Below are 20,933 nucleotides of genomic sequence, written 5' to 3'. Positions count from 1 at the left end.
TTGATGCTTAGACATCAAATATGTGATACGATGTCTTCTCTTTATCTGTAGGTCAAAGGCCACGTCCAAAGTAAGATTACATATTTCAGAAACTGCTCAATAGAAACTTAAGAGTAATAGAGAGAAAGAGAGGTTTATATTGTGTATGTTTTATTTTACTATTCGTTATATACACACACACAAATACATACAAACACATTTCACTAATACAGCACGTCATACAATAAAAACAGCTTCAAAGCAGCTTCCCAGTGAAACCAGTTTAAGATGTAAATATAACTTAATGCACATCAAAGCAGAATAATACAGTGACAGTAAATCACATCAGTATTTACAAAAACATCTTCAATGTGTGTTCATGCCTCCGAGGAGCAAAAACAACCTTCTTCTTTAATAAGTTCTGGAAATACTGATCAACATCAAGTCCATCAGAAGCACTTATAGCTGATGGCCCTGAAACGGCTTCAGCGAGGCTGATCTTCACACAGCCGAGAAGCCCAGAGGAAACCACTTCTCCTGGTCCAGGACCCTGTCTCCCAGAACCACGTTTGTAGCTGCTACGAAAGTCTTCCTGCTCTTCACCGTCACCTCCAGCACACGGCCGTGGAGACCGGGCACGTTCCTGTACTCGATCTGAAGAGAATCAGCAGCTCGTTAAAGATTTCAAATAAACCTGAAGGACAAAATGTCTCTTCCCGTACCAGCTCGTTGAAGGTGGGATTGTCATTGCTGCGGACCACTTTGGTCTTCTTCTTGCTCTTGTCCTGTGGGTCGGGTCTTAACCTCGTGACCACGTAGGCGTCCGGACACGAGCCGTTAGACAGCCTCTGACAGACAGAACACATCGGGTACAGTAACCACGTCCAACCCTTCCTCGGCACAATATTACTAAACATCCCTGATCATTTTTCTATTAAAAAGTTCCCTAATGAAGAAGAGCAGTTTGAAAGGGGGAGGAAAAGATGTGAATGATTTTCGCAAATATTTTAGCTAAAGCCTTTATGCAAAATGCATTAAAAGTACGCTGTGATAAATGATCTCTTTTCATAATTGTTTTAATGCATTATATCTACAAAAGGGTTAACAATGAATAGATAATAATTATTATAATGTATATGAACTGGTTACAGTTATTCATGAGATATAAAGCATAATGTATTAAAATCATTTTGTATAGCATTAGCATTATATATAAATCTACATGAACAATAATGGCTTTTAAAAAACTGACTCACAATATTTTTCAAATGTTTAATCATCACAGATAGCTTATAGTCTTTATAAGACAGGAAGAGCTGAATCTGAGGCCGGAGATGAGCGTCTGTCTCTGAAACAGACAAAGAACAAAAGTTAATTCACACAGGACCCCTGAACATGTATTCACTTAAACAAGATAATTATATGTTCACTTTAAAAAGAAATGTTTTAAAATAAAAACATGTGAATGAATTCCTGAAACAATTAAAAAGCTTATTATTTATTAGCAAATTCACTATTACTATTATTATTATGACAGCAAGCTAGCTGTATAGCTGTATTATAACCATTAAAAGTACTCCACAAAGATGCCCAGAAGTGAATACTTCTCCTCATCATCAGTCTTGGTCCAGGAAGGAAAGTTTACCTGACTTCACAGCAGCGTTTGGTCCATCCAGAAACAGGCTGCAGACATACTCGTTCTGTCAAAGACACGATGAAAGATAATCATCCACAGTACAAACAAGAACGATTCAAGCTGCGATGCCAAAGAAATAAACTTTCTGATTGGATATGATCACTAAAGCTCTGATCACTGCACACCTCCGGTATGAAACCTTCTCAATCAGAAGAATCATTTCCTGAATCTCTGATGAAATCGGCCGAGTTTCATCCACATTAGCTCTGTTTGAAGTCCCTCAATGGAGTCTTTGACTTTATCGGTTTAAAATGATTTCATCATTAAGAACTCGTGAGAAGTTTCTCTTCTCTTTACAATTGCAACTTTATATCACACAAGAGTTTATATTCCTGCATTTCTGACTTTATATCTCAAAATTCTGACTTAAGAGAAAAAAGCAATTTTATTCAGTGGCAGAGGCACTTCTGACACAAATAAATAATTCACTGTAGTTATAAATGTCTTTGTAAATCTTTTTCTCGCTCACCCCTTTGCAGGGTCCTTCAAACAGCTCCTTCAGATACTTGTTCAGCAGAGACATCTTCCTGCTCGCTGTAAAGGACATGTTAAACCAGCTGGGGAACCTAGAACAGGACAGAGACCAGATCAGGCCGGATCTCCTCTGCCGAGGAGTAATAAGAGGCAGACTCTTACTTTGGGAGCGTGGACTCGATGAAGTGCTTCTGCAGCAGCTTATGGAGCATCTCAAACTGAGCAAAGCTCTTCTGAACGATGAGGTACCCGTCCTCAATAGTCACCTTCAGCTCGTACGTCTGACACAGACACAGCGGACATTACTCAAACCGAGAGCTAAAAATATTTCATTTCAAAATTATAACTAAAGCTGCAATAGTCAGTTATATAGGTGAAAAATGTTAAAACTAGAAATATTTTTGTTACAAAACCCCATGGATCTGCTTCAGAGGCCAAACCTCAGAGGTGTATAGATTAGTTTGATTGATTTACGGAGCTTCAAAACAATGGCCGCTATCCAGCAGCATTACCAAGCTTGGAAGAACCAGGATGCAAAAAAAAAAACTTGACTGTGTCCGTCTGAAAGAAGAAAGTCATGCACACCTATGATGGCGTCGGGTTGAGTAAAACATGGGGAATTTCCTTTTTGGGTGCACTGTTCCTTTAAAAGGTGCTGCATGTAGTGTTTGAAGTAGGTATTGAGGTCCAAATTTAAAAAAGGGCCCAGATCTGATACACATTCAGCTGTGTTTTCAGTTAACTGGCAACCCGGGGTGCTGAGCAATCATTGGGTAAACTGGAAGGGGGCGGGTTACACAAACCAGACCAGACCAGACCAGACGTTTTCAAAGGAGAATAACTGACTGCAGGAACAGTTTTTCAGATAAACTAGTTTGTTCTTTATGCTGTTTTTATGCTTTAGTCGAGTGAAAAACTTACATACAGCACCTTTAAGTAAAGTTTAAATACACTTTACTATCAAAGCAGAATATTAACTGGCCCACTTTTTATTTAAATGTTTAGTTAATGCATTTTTTTCCTTTTTTACTGCAAATATACTTTAAACTATACTTACAAGTGAACATGCTGTTAATTTACAAGCTAGTCTAGATGACTAAATATAAGTTTTCTAGAAATGAAAACGCTGTGGAAGATCTACGTATGAATCAATGGCATGCGGTACAATGAAAGATCTTGAACAATTCTGTCCAAAAGATGACTAGTTCCTCTAGACTTTAACATCTATTTATTATGTAAACCATATTCTGCTGTTTTACTTCAAAGAAGCCAACTGGTGTAAAAAAATAGCATTCAGTAGCACAAACACAGGCCAAGTATGCTGGGATGTTTCTGTATACAAGCCAAGATAAGCCCAGAGCAGTAGAAGTTTATCTCTGATGAAGTACACGAAAAAGTAGACTGGAAGTATATAATGTTATTTTTAAATGGATACTAATGAAGTTTCAGAAATTACTAAACATCTTCATGCTTTTTCTCACCACCAGTTTTTATGAAGGAAACTCACCACATCTTTGCCGCTGACCATGTATTTCTGAATCACGGCCTCCTGAATGTTGTTGTTTGAGGAGATCTGGCTGTTAGCCTGCGTTTCTGAGCTCTTGACGGAGGAAAGCTGCACCATATTGTGGATGAGGAAGTTTAGCTTGACTGGGAAACTCTCCATGCTCTCTTTAATTTTTCTGAAACAGAAATCTCAAGTCTACTACTTCGCTATGAGCAGAACATCAGTAAACACTCGCAGATCTGTGGTCATACGTCTAGTTGAAAAGGCCATCGTGGGCATCAGAATAATATCTCTCTGGTTTGTCTTTCTCTTTGTACACACTATTCACTGCAGAATGAGTTACAGCATAAAATCTACTGTAATGAGAGGAAATATTTAAAATAAAACAGAATCCATGTACAACAAACTCCTTATGCTATATTCATAAATAACTTTTTCCAAATACATCTGTGACCCAGGACCACAAAACCAGTCATAAGGGTCATTTCTGACTGGTTTATTAGAATAGGACAATATTTGACTGAGATTTGAAAATCTGAAATCTAAGGGTGTAAATACTGAGAAAATCACCTTTAAAGTTATCCAAATAAAGTTCTTAGCAATGCATATTTAATTCGAATTCACATTTATATTAAATTAAAAGTTTTGATGCATTTACAGTAGGAACTTTACTAAATATTTTCATGGAACAATCTTTACTCAATATCCTAAAGATTATTAACATACAAGAAAAGTGTATACTTGTATCGTTGTCTATTGTACAAATATACCCTGCTGCTGATGACATTAGAGACAAATAAACAACATATTCAGAAATAAGACACACAGACCACAATATAACACGATAGGTTAAACATCTGCAGATCACATGAGAGACGGGCTTACTTGGTAAAATATGAAGTGGCTTCCAGCTCAGAGTCAAGAGGCCTCAGTTTGCTGTGAACGTATTTCAGGTCCTGGACGTCCTTCAGTTCAGGCATACCGGCCGTCAGCATCTACAAGCAGACGTGTGCATCCTTACAGAGAATACAGTCCTCGTGATAAATACCAAACACTGAGAGACCAGCCGAGCCTCACCAGCTGCAGCAGACCGAGCACCAGAGCAGAGCGTCTGCGCAGACGGTTGTACGCGTCGCAACACAGCTCCACGAAGCGATGCAGGCGCTGAGGGTTCTCTCCTCCACCCGTGATGAAGCGCTGCATCTCCGGGGTGAAGATGAACGGCGTCCGGTCTCTGTCCGTTCACAAAGAGACGCTTCGGTCAGAGGAGATCTTCATAGTCCACTTTAGATATTCTACTAACAGTCTACTAACACGTCAACTAGCAGTCAGAGTACTAGTAGAGTATCTTCTAACACGCTGCATACTAACAGTCTACTCTGAGAGTCAGACATGTAGCTGTGAATTCATGAGAATTTGTTCACATGTAGTTACAAAGTTACTATCAAAATAAAGTTTTTAAATACTTTATTTCAAGTTTATTATATTTTTCTCTAAAGTAAAAGAAACAAGACCATTTAATTTGCTGAAAATAAATATCTTAATAGAAAAACGTATTTCTAACGTTATTGTTTCAAATCAAGAAACAGGTTTGTGTTGCCTGACAATATTAACAATATGACTTTTGAGTTTGAGATGCAGATGTACATGATCAGTAACATCTGTAAAAACTGTAACAACATTTTTTTAATTAATTAATTATTCTGATTTTTTTGTTTGTTTATTAATCATTGGTCTTCCATAGCAGCATAAAGACCTCACATATAGCACACCTCAATATCACGCTAAAAAACTTAACTTCATGGTTTTTAGGCATTTGTATCAAAAACATTTGTTATTTGTGTTGTTCTCGCTGGATCTCACAGCGTCGTTTCAGACTCAAGCTCGCTGTCATTTGAACTTTGACCAGAGCAGATAAACCACTACTAAAACGACTACAGTCTTCAAAATAAAGACGTTTAAATGGTTCTTCACAGCAGTGCCACAGAAGAACCATTTTAGGGTTAAACAAAGAACAATTCAGTCAAAGGTTCTCTAAAGATCCATCTCTTTCTTTCCTTTTTAATCTGAAGAACCTTCTTTCGCCACAAAGAAGCTTTCAGATGTTCAGATGTTAAAGGTTCTTAGCGATATGAGTGTTTCTTATCAAATGAACATCTATAAGCAAATCGTTGTCTTTGAGATCATTATCAATTCATCACCCAGCCCTACTTTTTTTCCGTTACCCGACAAGAAATCAAATCCCTTGCCTCTTGATGCTCCCGAACTTCTGCGCATTGCCCATGATCTTGCCGAAGTCGATGTGGAACATGTGTCCGCTGTGTTTGATCATGATGTTGTCGTTGTGCCGGTCACAGATGCCCAGGATGAACGTGGCCACGCACCAGCCGGCGCAGGAGTGAAGGAAGTTGATTACGGCCTGAGACAAACACACCGCGCACTGAGCCCGAGACAGACGTCAGAGAAGAAGACGTGTCCTGAATGTACGCCTTACCTTCTCGTAGTCCTCTTTGGTCTTGTTCCTCATGTGGAACCACTTCTCTAGGGTGTCTTCCCTCAGAGCTCCAGACAGACCCCACTCCTGATGAATCTTGGCCAGCGTCACGGCGTCTCGCACCACTTCCACCAAACCTGAACACAAACGTTCACCAGCTCTTACCTTCTCACTATAAATGATCTGTATGCATGAACTACAATAAAAGCATTACCTTTCTTTTATTCTTTTGACTGTTTTTATCTTATAAAAATACTGTTACAGGATATTATTAATACTTGTGTGACTCAATGTCGGGTTTTGGAGTCAATTCCAAAAATCAATTATATTTTTATAGCAAAAACCACACAAATAGCCATTTTAAATACTGTTTCAGAGACTGTTTGTCTTATTTAATAGGGTCATTCATTGAGGAATCAAGTTTTAATTGATCTTTGGCACTGATGACTGAAAACTTCCTTATTAGTCCAACTTATCTACTATTTGAACAGAAGTGTTCAAAGTCCAGCTCCAACCCTAATCAAACACACGTGATCACCGGAGTGACCTGAAGTCTGAAAGCAGATCTCCAAGAACATTTTCAGCTCTCTATTTCATAACAGAAGACCTAAGAAATGTGTCTTCAAGATTTCAAACAAAAGCATCATCCGGCCTGGTCTCTCTTGATAAAGCATACATACATCATTCAATACACCGCAATGCATCATGATATAATAACTGGACTGAGTGTGAATCTGCAGCAGACAAGACAAAGAGACCCGGTATGTCTGTGAGAGAGATTCAGTCAGGTTTACAAGAAATTATATGAAAGAGCAGCCAATGAAAAAAAGGAAACTCAAATACTGACGCACTATGATGTGAAGGTTATAACAGCAGAAACCCACATGATTTCACAGCCTGACTGACCTCGATCTCGTCCGGTGGAAATGCATCTGTAAGTGACCATCCTCATGTCCAGTCCCTCCAGTCTCCAGACGCGGTCCAGAACACGCACGACCTGAAGCACCAGCATGTCCTGCCGCAGGTTATCTCCGGTCTGAGCCAAACACAGCAGCAGAAACCATGCTTTAAGATGAATTTAACCAGCAGCGACAACATAACTTGTGAAGGATCTTCATACTTTGCAGATGAGGCTGTAGTTCTGGCCCAGCGGGTCAGCGGTGATGAAGGACACTTCCATGGGCGCTGCATTTGAATTAAAGACCTTAAAAGACTGAGGGACACACATAGTTTTCTTGAGGTTTTCATACATCCATAAACAAACATTCGCACCACTAGCAGCGACTGATATAACCAGAAAAAACAGTGATGTTTCATGGAAAAATGCTCAGATAAAAACCATCCTGCACTTCAGTAAAAAAAAAAATCTGTACATACATCACAAATATAAATACACCTCAGATGGATTTATAACCCTGTGTTTATTACTAATCGCTCTTGAACAGTAAATCTCATGAATGCATTTACCTCAATATTCACTCCTTTGACCACAACCGCTGGATCTAGTGGAAGTCTGCAGGACTGTCCATCGGCAAAGAAGCTCACTATCTTCCATCTCTCTTGGCTAAACACATCCTGCACAAAAACATTTTAACCATTTCATTTCAGAAACAAAGCTGAGGGTCTTCTTAAGTTAAACTCTCTGTGTTGGGTGTGTTGTCATGAGACCTTTCTCTTGGTTTTGTCGGCCGTACGGATCTTCTCTGCCACTTGAGTGAGAAGATCTACCAATCTGCTCTGGAGCTGAAGCTGGTGTCTCAGAGAACGACCGCAGCAGTGCTTCAGAGCCGACAGAACCTTATTCATCCAGCTCTTATAGAGCCAGTCGTCCAGAGAGTCCACGAGTAACCTACACACACACACACACACACACACACACACACACACACACACACACACACACACATCCATGAGGCCATTCAGCTACACATATCTCCATCACAATCCACATACACCTGCTCGGTCACTCCTCATCAAATTTCTGATTTTTCTGAAAAAACATACACATGGTTCGTGATGAAAACTGAAATATTAAATGTCATGAAGGAACATTGACTGAGTAGTCCAGTATTTTGTCTGAAATTCAGAGACAAATTACAGGGAGGCAATTGTTATTTAATTGTTATTAATTGTTGTTGTCAGAGGTTGGTAGGTCCGTTTGTAAAATATGTTGATTTTAATACATTTTAGACATTTAATATTTTGACTTTCCTTACAATACATGTCTGTCTTTCTATCTTTTAAAAACAGGGTAAGCACTGCTGATATGACGTATGTTTCCACACCAGTACAGCTGCTGAGAGATACGGATAGAGCTCAAAGATCTGGAGAGCAGCAGCTTCATCAACGGCCCGTCGATGTCCCACTCCATCTTCAGCGCCTGGACGAGAGATCACACGTGACTTTGAGTTACAGTCATCGTACCGCTCAGAAGACATGCGTCTGACCTGAACCAGCTGTGGTAGAAACTCCTCCAGCTCACTGTCACTCATCTGCTGGAAACACTGCACCGCTGCTGACCGCACACACTGGTCATGAAACCTGACAGACAAAACACAACTCATCCTCAGAGGATTATTCACTCTGTGCTGGAACTGATCAGAGCAGCGTAATTAATTACGATCATCACTTTACACTGAATGATGTTTAGACCATTGTTTGAACAGGTATATTTCTACAGAAACAAGCTGAAAGCACTCTAACCAAAAAAACTTCAATAGTATTACGCCTTAAATGTCGATAATACATTTGAATTGGTTTGTTCTTTAAATAAAAAAGCTAAACTATGAAAGGTATTATAATGTTATACTAAAAGAATGGGAAAACCCTTAATATAACCAGTATAAAGAAAAAAACACATCTTAAGCACACAGAATGGCATAAGTGGACCCTGAATGATTCAATGGCCCTTGATTATATAATTGAATGATTGTGCCATCCGTAGTTGTAAATTGTGATTATAAAATTGATTAATTGTGCAGTCTTAACGAAAATCATTCATCAAGACAGGGTTGGTAAAATAAGCAAAAATTATAGTTTATTTAAATAATACTGGTTAAAAGTAAGAGCCAGGCCTATCATAAATGTAACAAATTAATAAATAACTAAAAATGATGGAGGCTTTTCACTTTTGAGCATAATACATGCTTTCTTTTGCTGCTCTAGATGCCAATATGTCCAGTTTTACATTTTTACGACATAATGAAAAATGTTTTACTACAGTGTATGATATAAACACACAGAAAATTCATGTTCTTCAGAAGTCAATCTACATCTAACAGTGTCTGGATGGATATATATGTATGAGTTTTTTTTATTGTGCATTCTGAATAATCAATCAAACCGCAGTCGACTAGGTAAAAAACCAAAACAAAAAACAGCCAACTAACACTAAAAACATAAATGTAAAAAAAAAAAAAAAAAAGAGTCATCTGTTTTTGCAAATGAACTCTTTATATAAATACATACATACATACACACATATTAGAAATCATGTCTGGTCCACATCCAAGAAACTTTACACCGCACGCAAATACCGTTGGGTTAGATACGTACTCTTCACTCAGGAGGAACAGGGCCTCCTCGGCGCTCACGGGGCCCCAGCGCTCCAGGACCCAGTATATTTCGGGCAGGTTCTGGGGTCTCCACTGAGGAGCGCTGCCCAACACCAGGTGCAGGAGCGAGTTCTTCTGGCTGCAGATCAGACGCTTGCTCCACAGGAAGGCCTTCTCGTTGTCTGTCATGCTGCACAGGAAGTGACATTAATGTCCACATCAACCACAACCTCTGTAGAGCTCATGAGTGTGTGACCTCACAGCGACAGGCAGTGCTTCTGACACACTTCAGTGATCCTCTTCTGCAGCTCTTCACACAGCACTGACTCCGGGACGGATTCGGCCCGAGCCGCCGCTCGCTCATATCTCCACTGCTCAGACTCCGGGAAATTAATCTGTTGCATTTATGAAATAATACCTGAAGACTGACTTCTTACTTCAGCATTCACAAAAGCGCTCAAGAAATGTAATAATCAGAGATATCAGCATTGGCTGACGCCTTTGACAATAAGACAATTATTATTATTCGCGTTGTCAATCAATAAAAAAAATGTACAAATTGAAAATTTGCCTGAAATAAATAATTTGAACGCGTTAAACTGAAGAAATTAGACGCTAATTTTAACAGCACTAATTATTACTGTTATATAATAATACTGTATATAATAATACTAATATTATTATTATTGTATATCTAATGAACAATCACAAACGATTATGTTGAGTTTATGAATGCAATGGCCACTGATTTTAACAGGACTTTTATAAACACGTGCTAGACTGAGGTTAGTTACGATGTTCTTCAGTTAATGTTCTTTGCTCGTTTTCTTTAGCTGTGTTTGAATAACTGAGGAAATGTAAGCATTATAATTAGTAATTACTGATGCTAATTACTTAAAAAGTAATAAATTCACATGTGTATATAAATTGGCCGCTTTGAATGATGATGTTTCCAGAGAGTGTCACCTGTAGAATGACTCCCGTGGGCTGTCGATGGATGTCGCTCAGCGCCGGTGACGGAGGACAGACGGGCAGCACCTGTGTGGACATACTGAGAAGAACCGTGCCACCAACTAGAGTCCTGCAAGAACACAGCATCAGCGTCAAAGAAACATTCACTGCATATGAAGGCCTGAAACACACTATGAATGTATTCGTAACGCAACACAAGAACGTGCATCACAATTTTATTTTATTTTTCGATGTAGACTGATTTTCTGTTGTTGTTGTAGATTGTACTGGTCAGTAAATAAATGAGATGTTGAGTTTGTGTTCCTTCATTTGTGCATTGTTAGTAAATCACGCAATTAGGCGCCATTTTGGAGAGAAAAACAAATTTTAGTCCAACTGGCTCTAAATGTTTTCTAAAGAAGGAGATGAAAAGAAAAATGCTTTTTTTCATAAAATGGCTCTGATGTTGCTTGGTTCCCAACATTTTTTGAACATCAATCATCCCTTTAAACTGGTCTGATGAGGTGAATGGCATACCTGTTGTTAAAAAGAGGAAGGACCGCCCAGCACAGGAGCTCGGGGGCTTTGGCCTGTTTTGAGCCCAGTAGATGAAAAGATAACATAGACTCATATGGAAGTTCCTTTACTGGAACAGGAAACACCAACCTGAAACACACAAGAACATGGGAAAAAAATCTAGCTGACGTTGCTGAACTCAATCCCGTCTTGCACAAACAGAGAGTTCACTAGAAACTGAACTGAACTGTATTTAACCTGATGAATAATATTAACCTCGTGAACCGCTTTGGCCAGTGACAGTTTCCCAGCAAATAAAAACCCAGAGTACATCACTTAGTGAAGGTATTCATTAATGAAAACTCTCTCTGTTGTATATATTAACCTCTTTACTGGCTCCTTTTGAACCCGAGCCCAAGGTATGGAAAACCTACACCGAAATACACACAGCTCATGCTTGAACTACAAGCATACAGAACAGACGTGGACCTTAAGAATGCACGTGTTTTTATCATCACACGAGTCTATGGAGCTGAAAATGAAGCGTCTCTTACAGCCGGTTGCACTGGATCTTGCAGCCGAGTTGCAGCGAGGTGCTGATGTTTTCAGACAGCACAGGTTCAGTCAGATTCCTGCCGCAGTACGTCAGCGAGCAGCTCACACTGAAGTGATCGTAACTGTAACACACACACACACACACACACATCATGACTCATACTCCTCATAGCTACAGTTCACCCTTAAACAATCATTTACTATCTGGATTTCATTGCAATCCCTTATGATTTCCATTCATCTCTGAGAACTGACACAGAAGATGGTTTGAACTGCACACAATCCAGAAGGAGACTGAAGAGCTACGGCAGGTTGTCCTACACCGGTGAGCTTTGCTCTGCGTTTAAAGCCCTTTTGAGGACTGGGTTTCTCTGCTGTGTTAAGCATCTGGTCGTACCTGTTTATCCAGCCGGGCAGCAGTCTGTAGAAGCCCGTCAGACTGACCTGCAGCATGCTGCTGTGGAGCGAGACGTCTGCTGCCGGTGGATCCGGACGCTCCTCCTGCCCTCGGAAGTCCAAATCAAAGTTTGTGAAGAAAATGTGCAGCAGCTTCAGCAGAGCGTGATGGAGCATGACTACAGCTGAAACACACTCACACTTACGACGCATGCAAAAAACTCTGCTGCTTTTGTACATCTAACAGCTTGTACAGGCCAACAAAAATTTTCCTCATACACTGATAAAAAAAGAAATATTCAGACACTTTGACCTGAGAATGTTTTGCTGACGTTTCTTCAATTGCTTATAGGATCTTTTTACACCACAGAAATATTTACAGCATCTGAAGTATGGTTTGACTGAACTTCACCGACTGCAGGAATGAATGAATGATTCACTTTAGTAGAAAGACTCACCAGTTTCACAGTCACTAATTTCGTCTGAAGTCTAGGGAAAAAGCATTCTATTTAATAATGTCATGCAATTAAATGTGTTCTGAAGCACACACTGAGCAGCAGATGAAGCGTGTTGTTTCGGGCTGTACCGGAGAGAAGCGCTGGAGCCGTCCGGCGGCCTCCTCCAGATCTCCTGTAGTGACTCCACAGAGCTGCTCACACACGACATGAACGCTCTCCACAACCTCCTTCACTCCACCACAACACTGACACAACAACACAAACACTTCAGTCAGTCATCACGGCTTGAGGAGTTTACTGACAACATGCTCCAACCGACGAAGCATGCAGTGACACGCAGATCATTACAATACCTCTGACAGGTTCACATGTATGTAAGGATTTCCATCAATTCTTTCTTTCAGATTCACTTCAGAGAAACACAAACCTGGCCTGACAAGAGCTTGTCTACTTCCTGGCTGTAGCTGCTCAGTTTCTCCTGCAGACATGACCTAAGGGAACAAATCAGATGCAGTGTGTTGTTGGAAGTTAACTAGTACATGATCAAGAACAAAAGACTTTAAGTAAACGAGTAGATCGTGTCAAACATAAAGGCAAAAATTCCCATTGAAATGTAATTGACAAAAAGTGTCAATTAAATACTAATATATATATATGTATATATATATATATATATATATATATATATATATATATATATATATATATATATATATATATATTTTTTTTTTTTTTTTTTACTTCAATTTATCAGTTCAAATGCATTTAAATGCATTGATGTTCAAAATGTACAAATCCAATTAGAGCAGTTTTTCTCATACACACTTAGAATTAAGACACCTGAAATGTATTAATATTTTGTGATGAACATAACACGGGTTAATAAATGCAGTGCGCTGATCATTAAATCCTCACCTGTCAATCACAGCTGATATACAGCCAATTTACATTTCACAAATTAATAACTTCCAAAGCATATTTTACTTAAAAAAATAAAATGCACCAAACGTTGCACACATGTTAGCGGGGATTGTACAGAAGGCCCTACACTCACGTATTACATTTCAAATGGAATTTTTTCATGCTTCCCTAGTAGAGAAGAAAGCAAACCTTATAGTGTTGAAAGCACAAGCAGAAGCGAGGACTTGATTAAAATGAAACACCTGCCTGTCGTCTTCCTCCTACAGAAACATACGATTCATAACAAAATGACCTTCTTCAAATAAGAAACTTTATCGTGGCATCTGAGCTTTTTTAAATAAAGGTCATACATCTCGAGTCAGTGATTTGTCAACGGAGTCCTTGAGCACCATCCTCACTGGAACGTCCGAAGCAAACTTCTCATACACCTGGATGCGTTCACACAACCCCAAGATTTCATCACTGGAGGAAAAACAAACCAAAACTACTGTTCAGCAGCAACAAGAACATCTGATCCACAACCGTATGGACAGGTGACGTTACCTTCTGAGATACTCCTCTGAGTCGCAGAGTTTAAGCAGGTATCGTCCGCTAACACCGGCAGAATGATCTAGAGTCACCAAAACGGCCTCCATCAGCTCCCGGGCAGTGCTGTTTACTAAGAATATAATGTAAAGGTGCCTAAAGTGTCCTGAAATAGAATAAAATTGAGTATATAACCGGCAATATTTACATCTGCTTCTGTGCGGTAGTTCCACGGGCAGCCATGGCACGGACACATTGAAGAGAAGCTCAGCGGACTCCAGAAGAGACTCGTGTACAGGAGCCATCCGAGCCCACACCACGCTCCAGATACACTCGGTGTGAACGGGCTCATATTCTGAGAGCAGACTGGAAAGGATGAGGACAACAGCTGTATTAAAGATACAGCTCTCCTTTTCAGGTATAAAAGCAGCCATGCCCATTATTTATCCTATCTGCAAGTGAATTCCTTAAACATGGCTGAAATTTGACAGCAGATAAATGAAAAAGATCTTACTTCGACGCAGACGAGCAGAGGGATGCGGTTCTACAGTTACTGCCTTGTGCTGAATCGGTTAAAGTAATGTTCCAAAAGTCCTGCGAAAACAGACACATATCGAGTTTATAATCTAGGATCAGCTCAACTCGGTCCTCAGATCAGATCAGACACGACCGAACCAGCTAATCGTGGTCTTATTATTCATAGAAACTTCCGGAAGGTGTCGAGGTTAGAGCTAAACTTTGCAGGAGCTTGATCTAGGAGGTAGTGATCAACAGAGCCCCATCCACTGACTACATTACACAAGTACCAGAGTATCTGTGTTCAGTGATGAATGGGCGGTGGATCAAAATTATATACAGTCTATAATCTTATAACTTATTCTTGAGCTAAATCCAGAAATTTATGGAGAGGAGCAGCAAGTGTGTTTTATTTTTCAGCTGCATTGCATTCAAATCCTCTAAACGTCAAGCTTTAAAATGATTTCACACACTGTGTTAGAGCTTTGTCAGCATCACTGTACCGTGGTCTGTAATGTCATGGGCTCCATCAGCTCTGGACTGTTTAGTGGAGCTGATCCAGCAGGTGCTTTATCTGATTGCTCTTTCTTCATGTCCACATTCACCTGCTGCTGATTCCTCTGATCTCCCGCCGAATCAGAAAGGGCTGTGTATAAATCCAGATAATCCTGCTCTGAGAAGACGTCCCATCCCTGAAACACGTGATCCTCAGGTCTTCCTTGACATGGATCCATCGGATCTCAGAGCTTGGTGTTCAGCTTTTATTCCATTTGATCGTTAAAGGAACAAATGTAAGAATAAAGGCTTGAGCAGGTTTTACTTTCACTCTCTTACCGCACCAGATCTTGAACCGTCTCGAGTGAGATTAATCTAATGCGGAATAAAAGACTCTTTTAGGGCTATTTTACATCAGACTGCTGTTAAGAACGAATCCAGCAGGTTTCTGTCAGGTATTTCCAGCGAAACCCTCGCGAGCTGCTGAGGCTCCTCCCACAAACACCTGCGAGCACCTGTATGGAGCGCCAGAGAGATCAGAATTCTCCGTCTCCTGCACAATCGCACCTTTTTTACAGTTTCCAGTAAATACAGTTATTATTTTGTACATCACTGATCAGCTATTCCTCCATCTTAGCTGAAATAAATGCACACACACAGTATGAATGTACAGTATATATATATAAAACCGGCAAGACACGCGAAAAGGCATAAAATAGTTTCCTGCTGTTCGTCCAATCAGTGACAGTGACTCCGTTAATATGCAAATTAAGCCGGGGTTTATGAATGTACAGTGAGAAACGGCTGTTAATGAATACCCAGGATTACCTGTTAACCCCAGGTATATTACAGGTGCCTCTCGATAAATTAGGATGTCGTGGAAAAGTTCATTTATTTCAGTAATTTAGTAATTCAGTAGTTCAAAACACAGATAATGAAGCAGTTTAATTATTTGGTTTTGGTTGGTTTTTTTTTTTTAACTCATAATATATTCAAATATAAATTATTTCATTTATATTTATTCATTTTTATTATTCCGTCAATTCTGTATGACTTCCACGCGCTGAACTGGAGCGGAAGAGGTTACCATGGAAACGAGTTCGGCAGCTCAACTGTCTCACTGTTTTCGCTCATTTCAGGTAAGGTTAGTCTCTAAATTTGCACAAATAGTACATGCAAGCGTTCCTTATACGTTCTTTCATATAAATGACACGCGTTCGTTTAATATGTATTTTATAGAAATGTTTTAGTCTGTTCAGGAAAAGCCCGTTAGCATCTCAAACGTAAGGCTAACATTATCTATAAGAGGTAGGTTAACTAAAAAACTCTGTTTTTTAAAGTTTGGGCTTTTAATGTCATATTATGCGTAGATGAGTGTTTTTATGTAAAGTTTTACTGCCAATTAGTCAATGGATAAATGGAAATAAGATGATTAAATTAACGTGAAAGTTTGCACTGTATACAGTTAATCGGATGACGTGTGTCACTTGAATTTAAAACAGGTTTTTATCTTTTTTGTTAAACACATTGATAGCACTTATTCTCTGATTTCAGAAGAAAAAAAGTCCTTCTGTGATCCATGAGTACCTGAATAAAGACAATTCTGAAGGGAGCTGCTGACAGAAACTGCAGAACATGCCCAGGAATGGACACCATTTTTGAAGGTCATTAATCTAGCAGTCATCATGCCTCTCTTAATTGTCATGTTCAGAATATATTTCAGAATTCCTTAACATTGTCTTTCAAAGTCCACTTACATGCAGAGTTTTGCGATGCTCTAGAACAAACGATCAAGGTTTTCATTATTAACTAATGGCCCGGTTTCATAGATTGATCTGTCTGTTGCTTGGCATCGTAGATTTGTGTCTTGCCCTGTGGTCGCCTTTTGGCAAGTCTGAAGATTATGCTACAGCACCACAAAAAGAAGTGTGAAAAGCCTTAAAATTCTTCAGATTGTTGCGCCTACTCTCGACACACATGCAAGTTTTTGTGGACCTCGGGTCGTAACGGTAGTGCATCTGACTCCAGATCAGAAGGTTGCGTGTTCTACAGGAATCAAATAACAAGGACAGCCTGCACAAAGCCAAGAAAATTATAAAACTTTATGTGTTTTTCAGTTTTTGCACCTATTCTGGACACACATGAAAGTTTTTGTGGGCCTCGTGGCGCAAAGGTAGTATATCTGACTCCAGATCAGAAGGTTGCGTGTTCAAATCACGTCGGGGTCAATTTCCTCTTTAAACAAAAAGTGGGACATCTAGCATGAATAATGTCCTGTCTGTTGCTTGGCATCGTAGATTTGTGTCTTTCCCCTTTTGGCAAGTCTGAAGATTTTGCTACAGCACCACAAAAAGAAATGTGGAAAGCCTTAAGACTCTTCAGATTGTTGTGCCTACTCTCGACAAACATGCAAGTTTTTGTGGACCTCGTGGTGCAACGGTAGCGCGTCTGATTCCAGATCAGAAGGTTGCCTGTTCAAATCACGTCGGGGTCAATTTCCTCTTTAAACAAAAAGTGGGACATCTAGCATGATTGTTGCTTGGCATCGTAGATTTGTGTCTTGCCCTGTGGTCGCCTTTTGGCAAGTCTGAAGATTATACTACAGCACCACAAAAAGAAGTGTGAAAAGCCTTAAGATTCTTCAGATTGTTACGCCTACTCTCGACACACATGCAAGTTTTTGTGGACCTCGTGGCGCAACGGTAGCGCGTCTGACTCCAGATCAGAAGGTTGCATGTTCAAATCACGTCGGGGTCAATTTCCTCTTTAAACAAAAAGTGGGACATCCAGCATGAATAATGTCCTGTCTGTTGCTTGGCATCGTAGATTTGTATCTTGCCCTGTGGTCGCCTTTTGGCAAGTCTGAAGATTATACTACAGCACCACAAAAAGAAGTGTGAAAAGCCTTAAAATTCTTCAGATTATTGCGCCTACTCTCGACACACATGCAAGTTTTTGTGGACCTCGGGTCGTAACGGTAGTGCGTCTGACTCCAGATCAGAAGGTTGCGTGTTCTACAGGAATCAAATAACAAGGACAGACTGCACAAAGCCAAGAAAATTATAAAACTTTATGTTTTTCAGTTTTTGCACCTGTTCTGGACACACAGGAAACTTTTTGTGGACCTCGTGGCGCAACGGTAGCGCGTCTGACTCCAGATCAGAAGGTTGCGTGTTCAAATCACGTTGGGGTCAGTTTCCTCTTTAAACAAAAAGTGGGACATCTAGCATGAATGTTGCTTGGCATCGTAGATTTGTGTCTTACCCTGTGCACCACAAAAAGAAATGTGGAAAGCCTTAAGACTCTTCAGATTGTTGTGCCTACTCTCGACACACATGCAAGTTTTTGTGGGCCTCGTGGCGCAACGGTAGCGCGTCTGACTCCAGATCAGAAGGTTGCGTGTTCAAATCACGTCGGGGTCAATTTCCTCTTTAAACAAAAAGAGGGACATCTAGCATGAATAATGTCCTGTCTGTTGCTTGGCATCGTAGATTTGTGTCTTGCCCTGTGGTCACCTTTTGGCAAGTCTGAAGATTATGCTACAGCACCACAAAAAGAAATGTGAAAAGCCTCAAGACTCTTCAGATTGTTGCGCCTACTCTCGACACACATGCAAGTTTTCGTGGACCTCGGGTCGTAACGGTAGTGCGTCTAACTCCAGATTAGAAGGTTGCGTGTTCTACAGGAATCAAATAACAAGGACAGCCTGCACAAAGCCAAGAAAATTATAAAACTTTATGTGTTTTTCAGTTTTTGCACCTATTCTGGACACACAGGAAACTTTTTGTGGACCTCGTGGCGCAACGGTAGCGCGTCTGACTCCAGATCAGAAGGTTGCGTGTTCAAATCACGTCGGGGTCAATTTCCTCTTTAAACAAAAAGTGGGACATCTAGCATGAATGTTGCTTGGCATCGTAGATTTGTGTCTTGCCCTGTGGTCGCCATTTGGCAAGTCTGAAGATTATACTACAGCACCACAAAAAGAAGTGTGAAAAGCCTTAAGATTCTTCAGATTGTTGCGCCTACTCTCGACACACAAGTTATTGTGGAACTCATGGCGCAACGGTAGTGCGTCTAACTCCAGATTAGAAGGTTGCGTGTTCAAATCACGTCGGGGTCAATTTCCTCTTTAAACAAAAAGTGGGACATCTAGCATGAATAATGTCCTGTCTGTTGCTTGGCATCGTAGATTTGTGTCTTGCCCTGTGGTCGCCTTTTGGCAAGTCTGAAGATTATACTACAGCACCACAAAAAGAAGTGTGAAAAGCCTTAAAATTCTTCAGATTATTGCGCCTACTCTCGACACACATGCAAGTTTTTGTGGACCTCGGGTCGTAACGGTAGTGCGTCTGACTCCAGATCAGAAGGTTGCGTGTTCTACAGGAATCAAATAACAAGGACAGCCTGCACAAAGCCAAGAAAATTATAAAACTTTATGCGTTTTTCAGTTTTTGCACCTATTCTGGCCACACATGCAAGTTTTTGTGGACCTCGTGGCGCAACGGTAGTGTGTCTGACTCCAGATCAGAAGGTTGCGTGTTCAAATCACGTCGGGGTCAATTTCCTCTTTAAACAAAAAGACAATCTAAAGAATCGCGTCTAACTCCAGATTAGAAGGTTGCGTGTTCTACAGGAATCAAATAACAAGGACAGCCTGCACAAAGCCAAGAAAATTATAAAACTTTATGTGTTTTTCAGTTTTTGCACCTATTCTGGACACACAGGAAACTTTTTGTGGACCTTGTGACGCAACGGTAGCGCGTCTGACTCCAGATCAGAAGGTTGCGTGTTCAAATCACGCCGGGGTCAATTTCCTCTTTAAACAAAAAGTGGGACATCTAGCATGAATGTTGCTTGGCATCGTAGATTTGTGTCTTGCCCTGTGGTCACCTTTTGGCAAGTCTGAAGATTATACTACAGCACCACAAAAAGAAGTGTGAAAAGCCTTAAGATTCTTCAGATTGTTGTGCCTACTATCGACACACAAGTTATTGTGGAACTCATGGCGCAACGGTAGTGCGTCTAACTCCAGATTAGAAGGTTGCGTGTTCAAATCACGTCGGGTCAATTTCCTTTTAAACAAAAAGTGGGACATCTAGCATGAATAATGTCCTGTCTGTTGCTTGGCATCGTAGATTTGTGTCTTGCCCTGTGGTCGCCTTTTGGCAAGTCTGAAGATTATACTACAGCACCACAAAAAGAAGTGTGAAAAGCCTTAAAATTCTTCAGATTATTGCGCCTACTCTCGACACACATGCAAGTTTTTGTGGACCTCGGGTCGTAACGGTAGTGCGTCTGACTCCAGATCAGAAGGTTGCGTGTTCTACAGGAATCAAATAACAAGGACAGCCTGCACAAAGCCAAGAAAATTATAAAACTTTATGCGTTTTTCAGTTTTTGCACCTATTCTGGCCACACATGCAAGTTTTTGTGGACCTCGTGGCGCAACGGTAGCGCGTCTGACTCCAGATCAGAAGGTTGCGTGTTCAAATCACGTCGGGGTCAATTTCCTCTTTAAACAAAAAGACAATCTAAAGAATCGCGTCTAACTCCAGATTAGAAGGTTGCGTGTTCTACAGGAATCAAATAACAAGGACAGCCTGCACAAAGCCAAGAAAATTATAATACTTTATGTGTTTTTCAGTTTTTCCACCTGTTCTGGACACACAGGAAACTTTTTGTGGACCTCGTGGCGCAACGGTAGCGCGTCTGACTCCAGATCAGAAGGTTGCGTGTTCAAATCACGTCGGGGTCAATTTCCTCTTTAAACAAAAAGTGGGACATCTAGCATGAATGTTGCTTGGCATTGTAGATTTGTGTCTTGCCCTGTGGTCACCTTTTGGCAAGTCTGAAGATTATACTACAGCACCACAAAAAGAAGTGTGAAAAGCCTTAA

General features: G+C 40.3%; 1 protein-coding gene and 8 non-coding genes across 11 annotated transcripts; 8 read left to right on the top strand and 1 right to left on the bottom strand.

Moving 5' to 3' along the window:
- Positions 1 to 137: 137 nt before the first annotated feature.
- Positions 138 to 15,509, bottom strand: pik3c2g (phosphatidylinositol-4-phosphate 3-kinase catalytic subunit type 2 gamma). Of its 3 annotated transcripts, none has more exons than XM_043233573.1 (32): positions 15,046 to 15,509; positions 14,541 to 14,620; positions 14,235 to 14,392; positions 14,045 to 14,159; positions 13,852 to 13,963; positions 13,691 to 13,761; positions 13,008 to 13,071; positions 12,709 to 12,825; positions 12,581 to 12,611; positions 12,124 to 12,307; positions 11,726 to 11,848; positions 11,193 to 11,321; positions 10,671 to 10,785; positions 9,966 to 10,099; positions 9,706 to 9,894; positions 8,598 to 8,691; positions 8,436 to 8,530; positions 7,819 to 7,999; positions 7,618 to 7,725; positions 7,271 to 7,363; positions 7,057 to 7,186; positions 6,151 to 6,287; positions 5,906 to 6,075; positions 4,734 to 4,890; positions 4,542 to 4,651; positions 3,657 to 3,831; positions 2,312 to 2,430; positions 2,145 to 2,241; positions 1,625 to 1,679; positions 1,236 to 1,327; positions 702 to 827; positions 138 to 633 (listed from the first exon to the last, which is right to left on the bottom strand). In XM_043233573.1, exons 1-32 carry the CDS (start codon positions 15,274 to 15,276, stop codon positions 481 to 483), a joined length of 3,945 nt encoding a protein of 1,314 aa, XP_043089508.1. In that variant the 5' UTR covers positions 15,277 to 15,509; the 3' UTR covers positions 138 to 480. The 3 variants fall into 3 exon arrangements, 2 of the variants coding, with proteins under 2 accessions (XP_043089508.1, XP_043089509.1); XM_043233574.1 differs by having other exon boundaries at positions 15,148 to 15,509; XR_006249005.1 differs by having other exon boundaries at positions 612 to 633; positions 702 to 925.
- Positions 15,510 to 17,722: 2,213 nt separating this feature from the next.
- trnaw-cca lies at positions 17,723 to 17,794 on the top strand. Its single transcript has one exon. It is a non-coding gene; the product is annotated as a tRNA-Trp (tRNA).
- A 365-nt stretch (positions 17,795 to 18,159) lies between these two features.
- trnaw-cca lies at positions 18,160 to 18,231 on the top strand. The gene has a single exon. It is a non-coding gene; the product is annotated as a tRNA-Trp (tRNA).
- Positions 18,232 to 18,387: 156 nt separating this feature from the next.
- Positions 18,388 to 18,459, top strand: trnaw-cca. Its single transcript has one exon. It is a non-coding gene; the product is annotated as a tRNA-Trp (tRNA).
- Positions 18,460 to 18,826: 367 nt separating this feature from the next.
- On the top strand, positions 18,827 to 18,898 carry trnaw-cca. The gene has a single exon. It is a non-coding gene; the product is annotated as a tRNA-Trp (tRNA).
- A 626-nt stretch (positions 18,899 to 19,524) lies between these two features.
- Positions 19,525 to 19,596, top strand: trnaw-cca. Its single transcript has one exon. It is a non-coding gene; the product is annotated as a tRNA-Trp (tRNA).
- Positions 19,597 to 19,774: 178 nt separating this feature from the next.
- trnaw-cca lies at positions 19,775 to 19,846 on the top strand. The gene has a single exon. It is a non-coding gene; the product is annotated as a tRNA-Trp (tRNA).
- A 624-nt stretch (positions 19,847 to 20,470) lies between these two features.
- trnaw-cca lies at positions 20,471 to 20,542 on the top strand. The gene has a single exon. It is a non-coding gene; the product is annotated as a tRNA-Trp (tRNA).
- Positions 20,543 to 20,720: 178 nt separating this feature from the next.
- trnaw-cca lies at positions 20,721 to 20,792 on the top strand. The gene has a single exon. It is a non-coding gene; the product is annotated as a tRNA-Trp (tRNA).
- The last annotated feature ends 141 nt before the right edge of the window (positions 20,793 to 20,933 follow it).

The sequence above is a fragment of the Puntigrus tetrazona genome, unplaced genomic scaffold (genome assembly GCF_018831695.1).
Source record: "Puntigrus tetrazona isolate hp1 unplaced genomic scaffold, ASM1883169v1 S000000896, whole genome shotgun sequence".
NCBI lineage: Eukaryota > Metazoa > Chordata > Actinopteri > Cypriniformes > Cyprinidae > Puntigrus > Puntigrus tetrazona.
The sequence above is the reverse complement of the archived record's forward strand: the minus strand, read 5'-3'. Positions and strand labels throughout refer to the sequence as shown.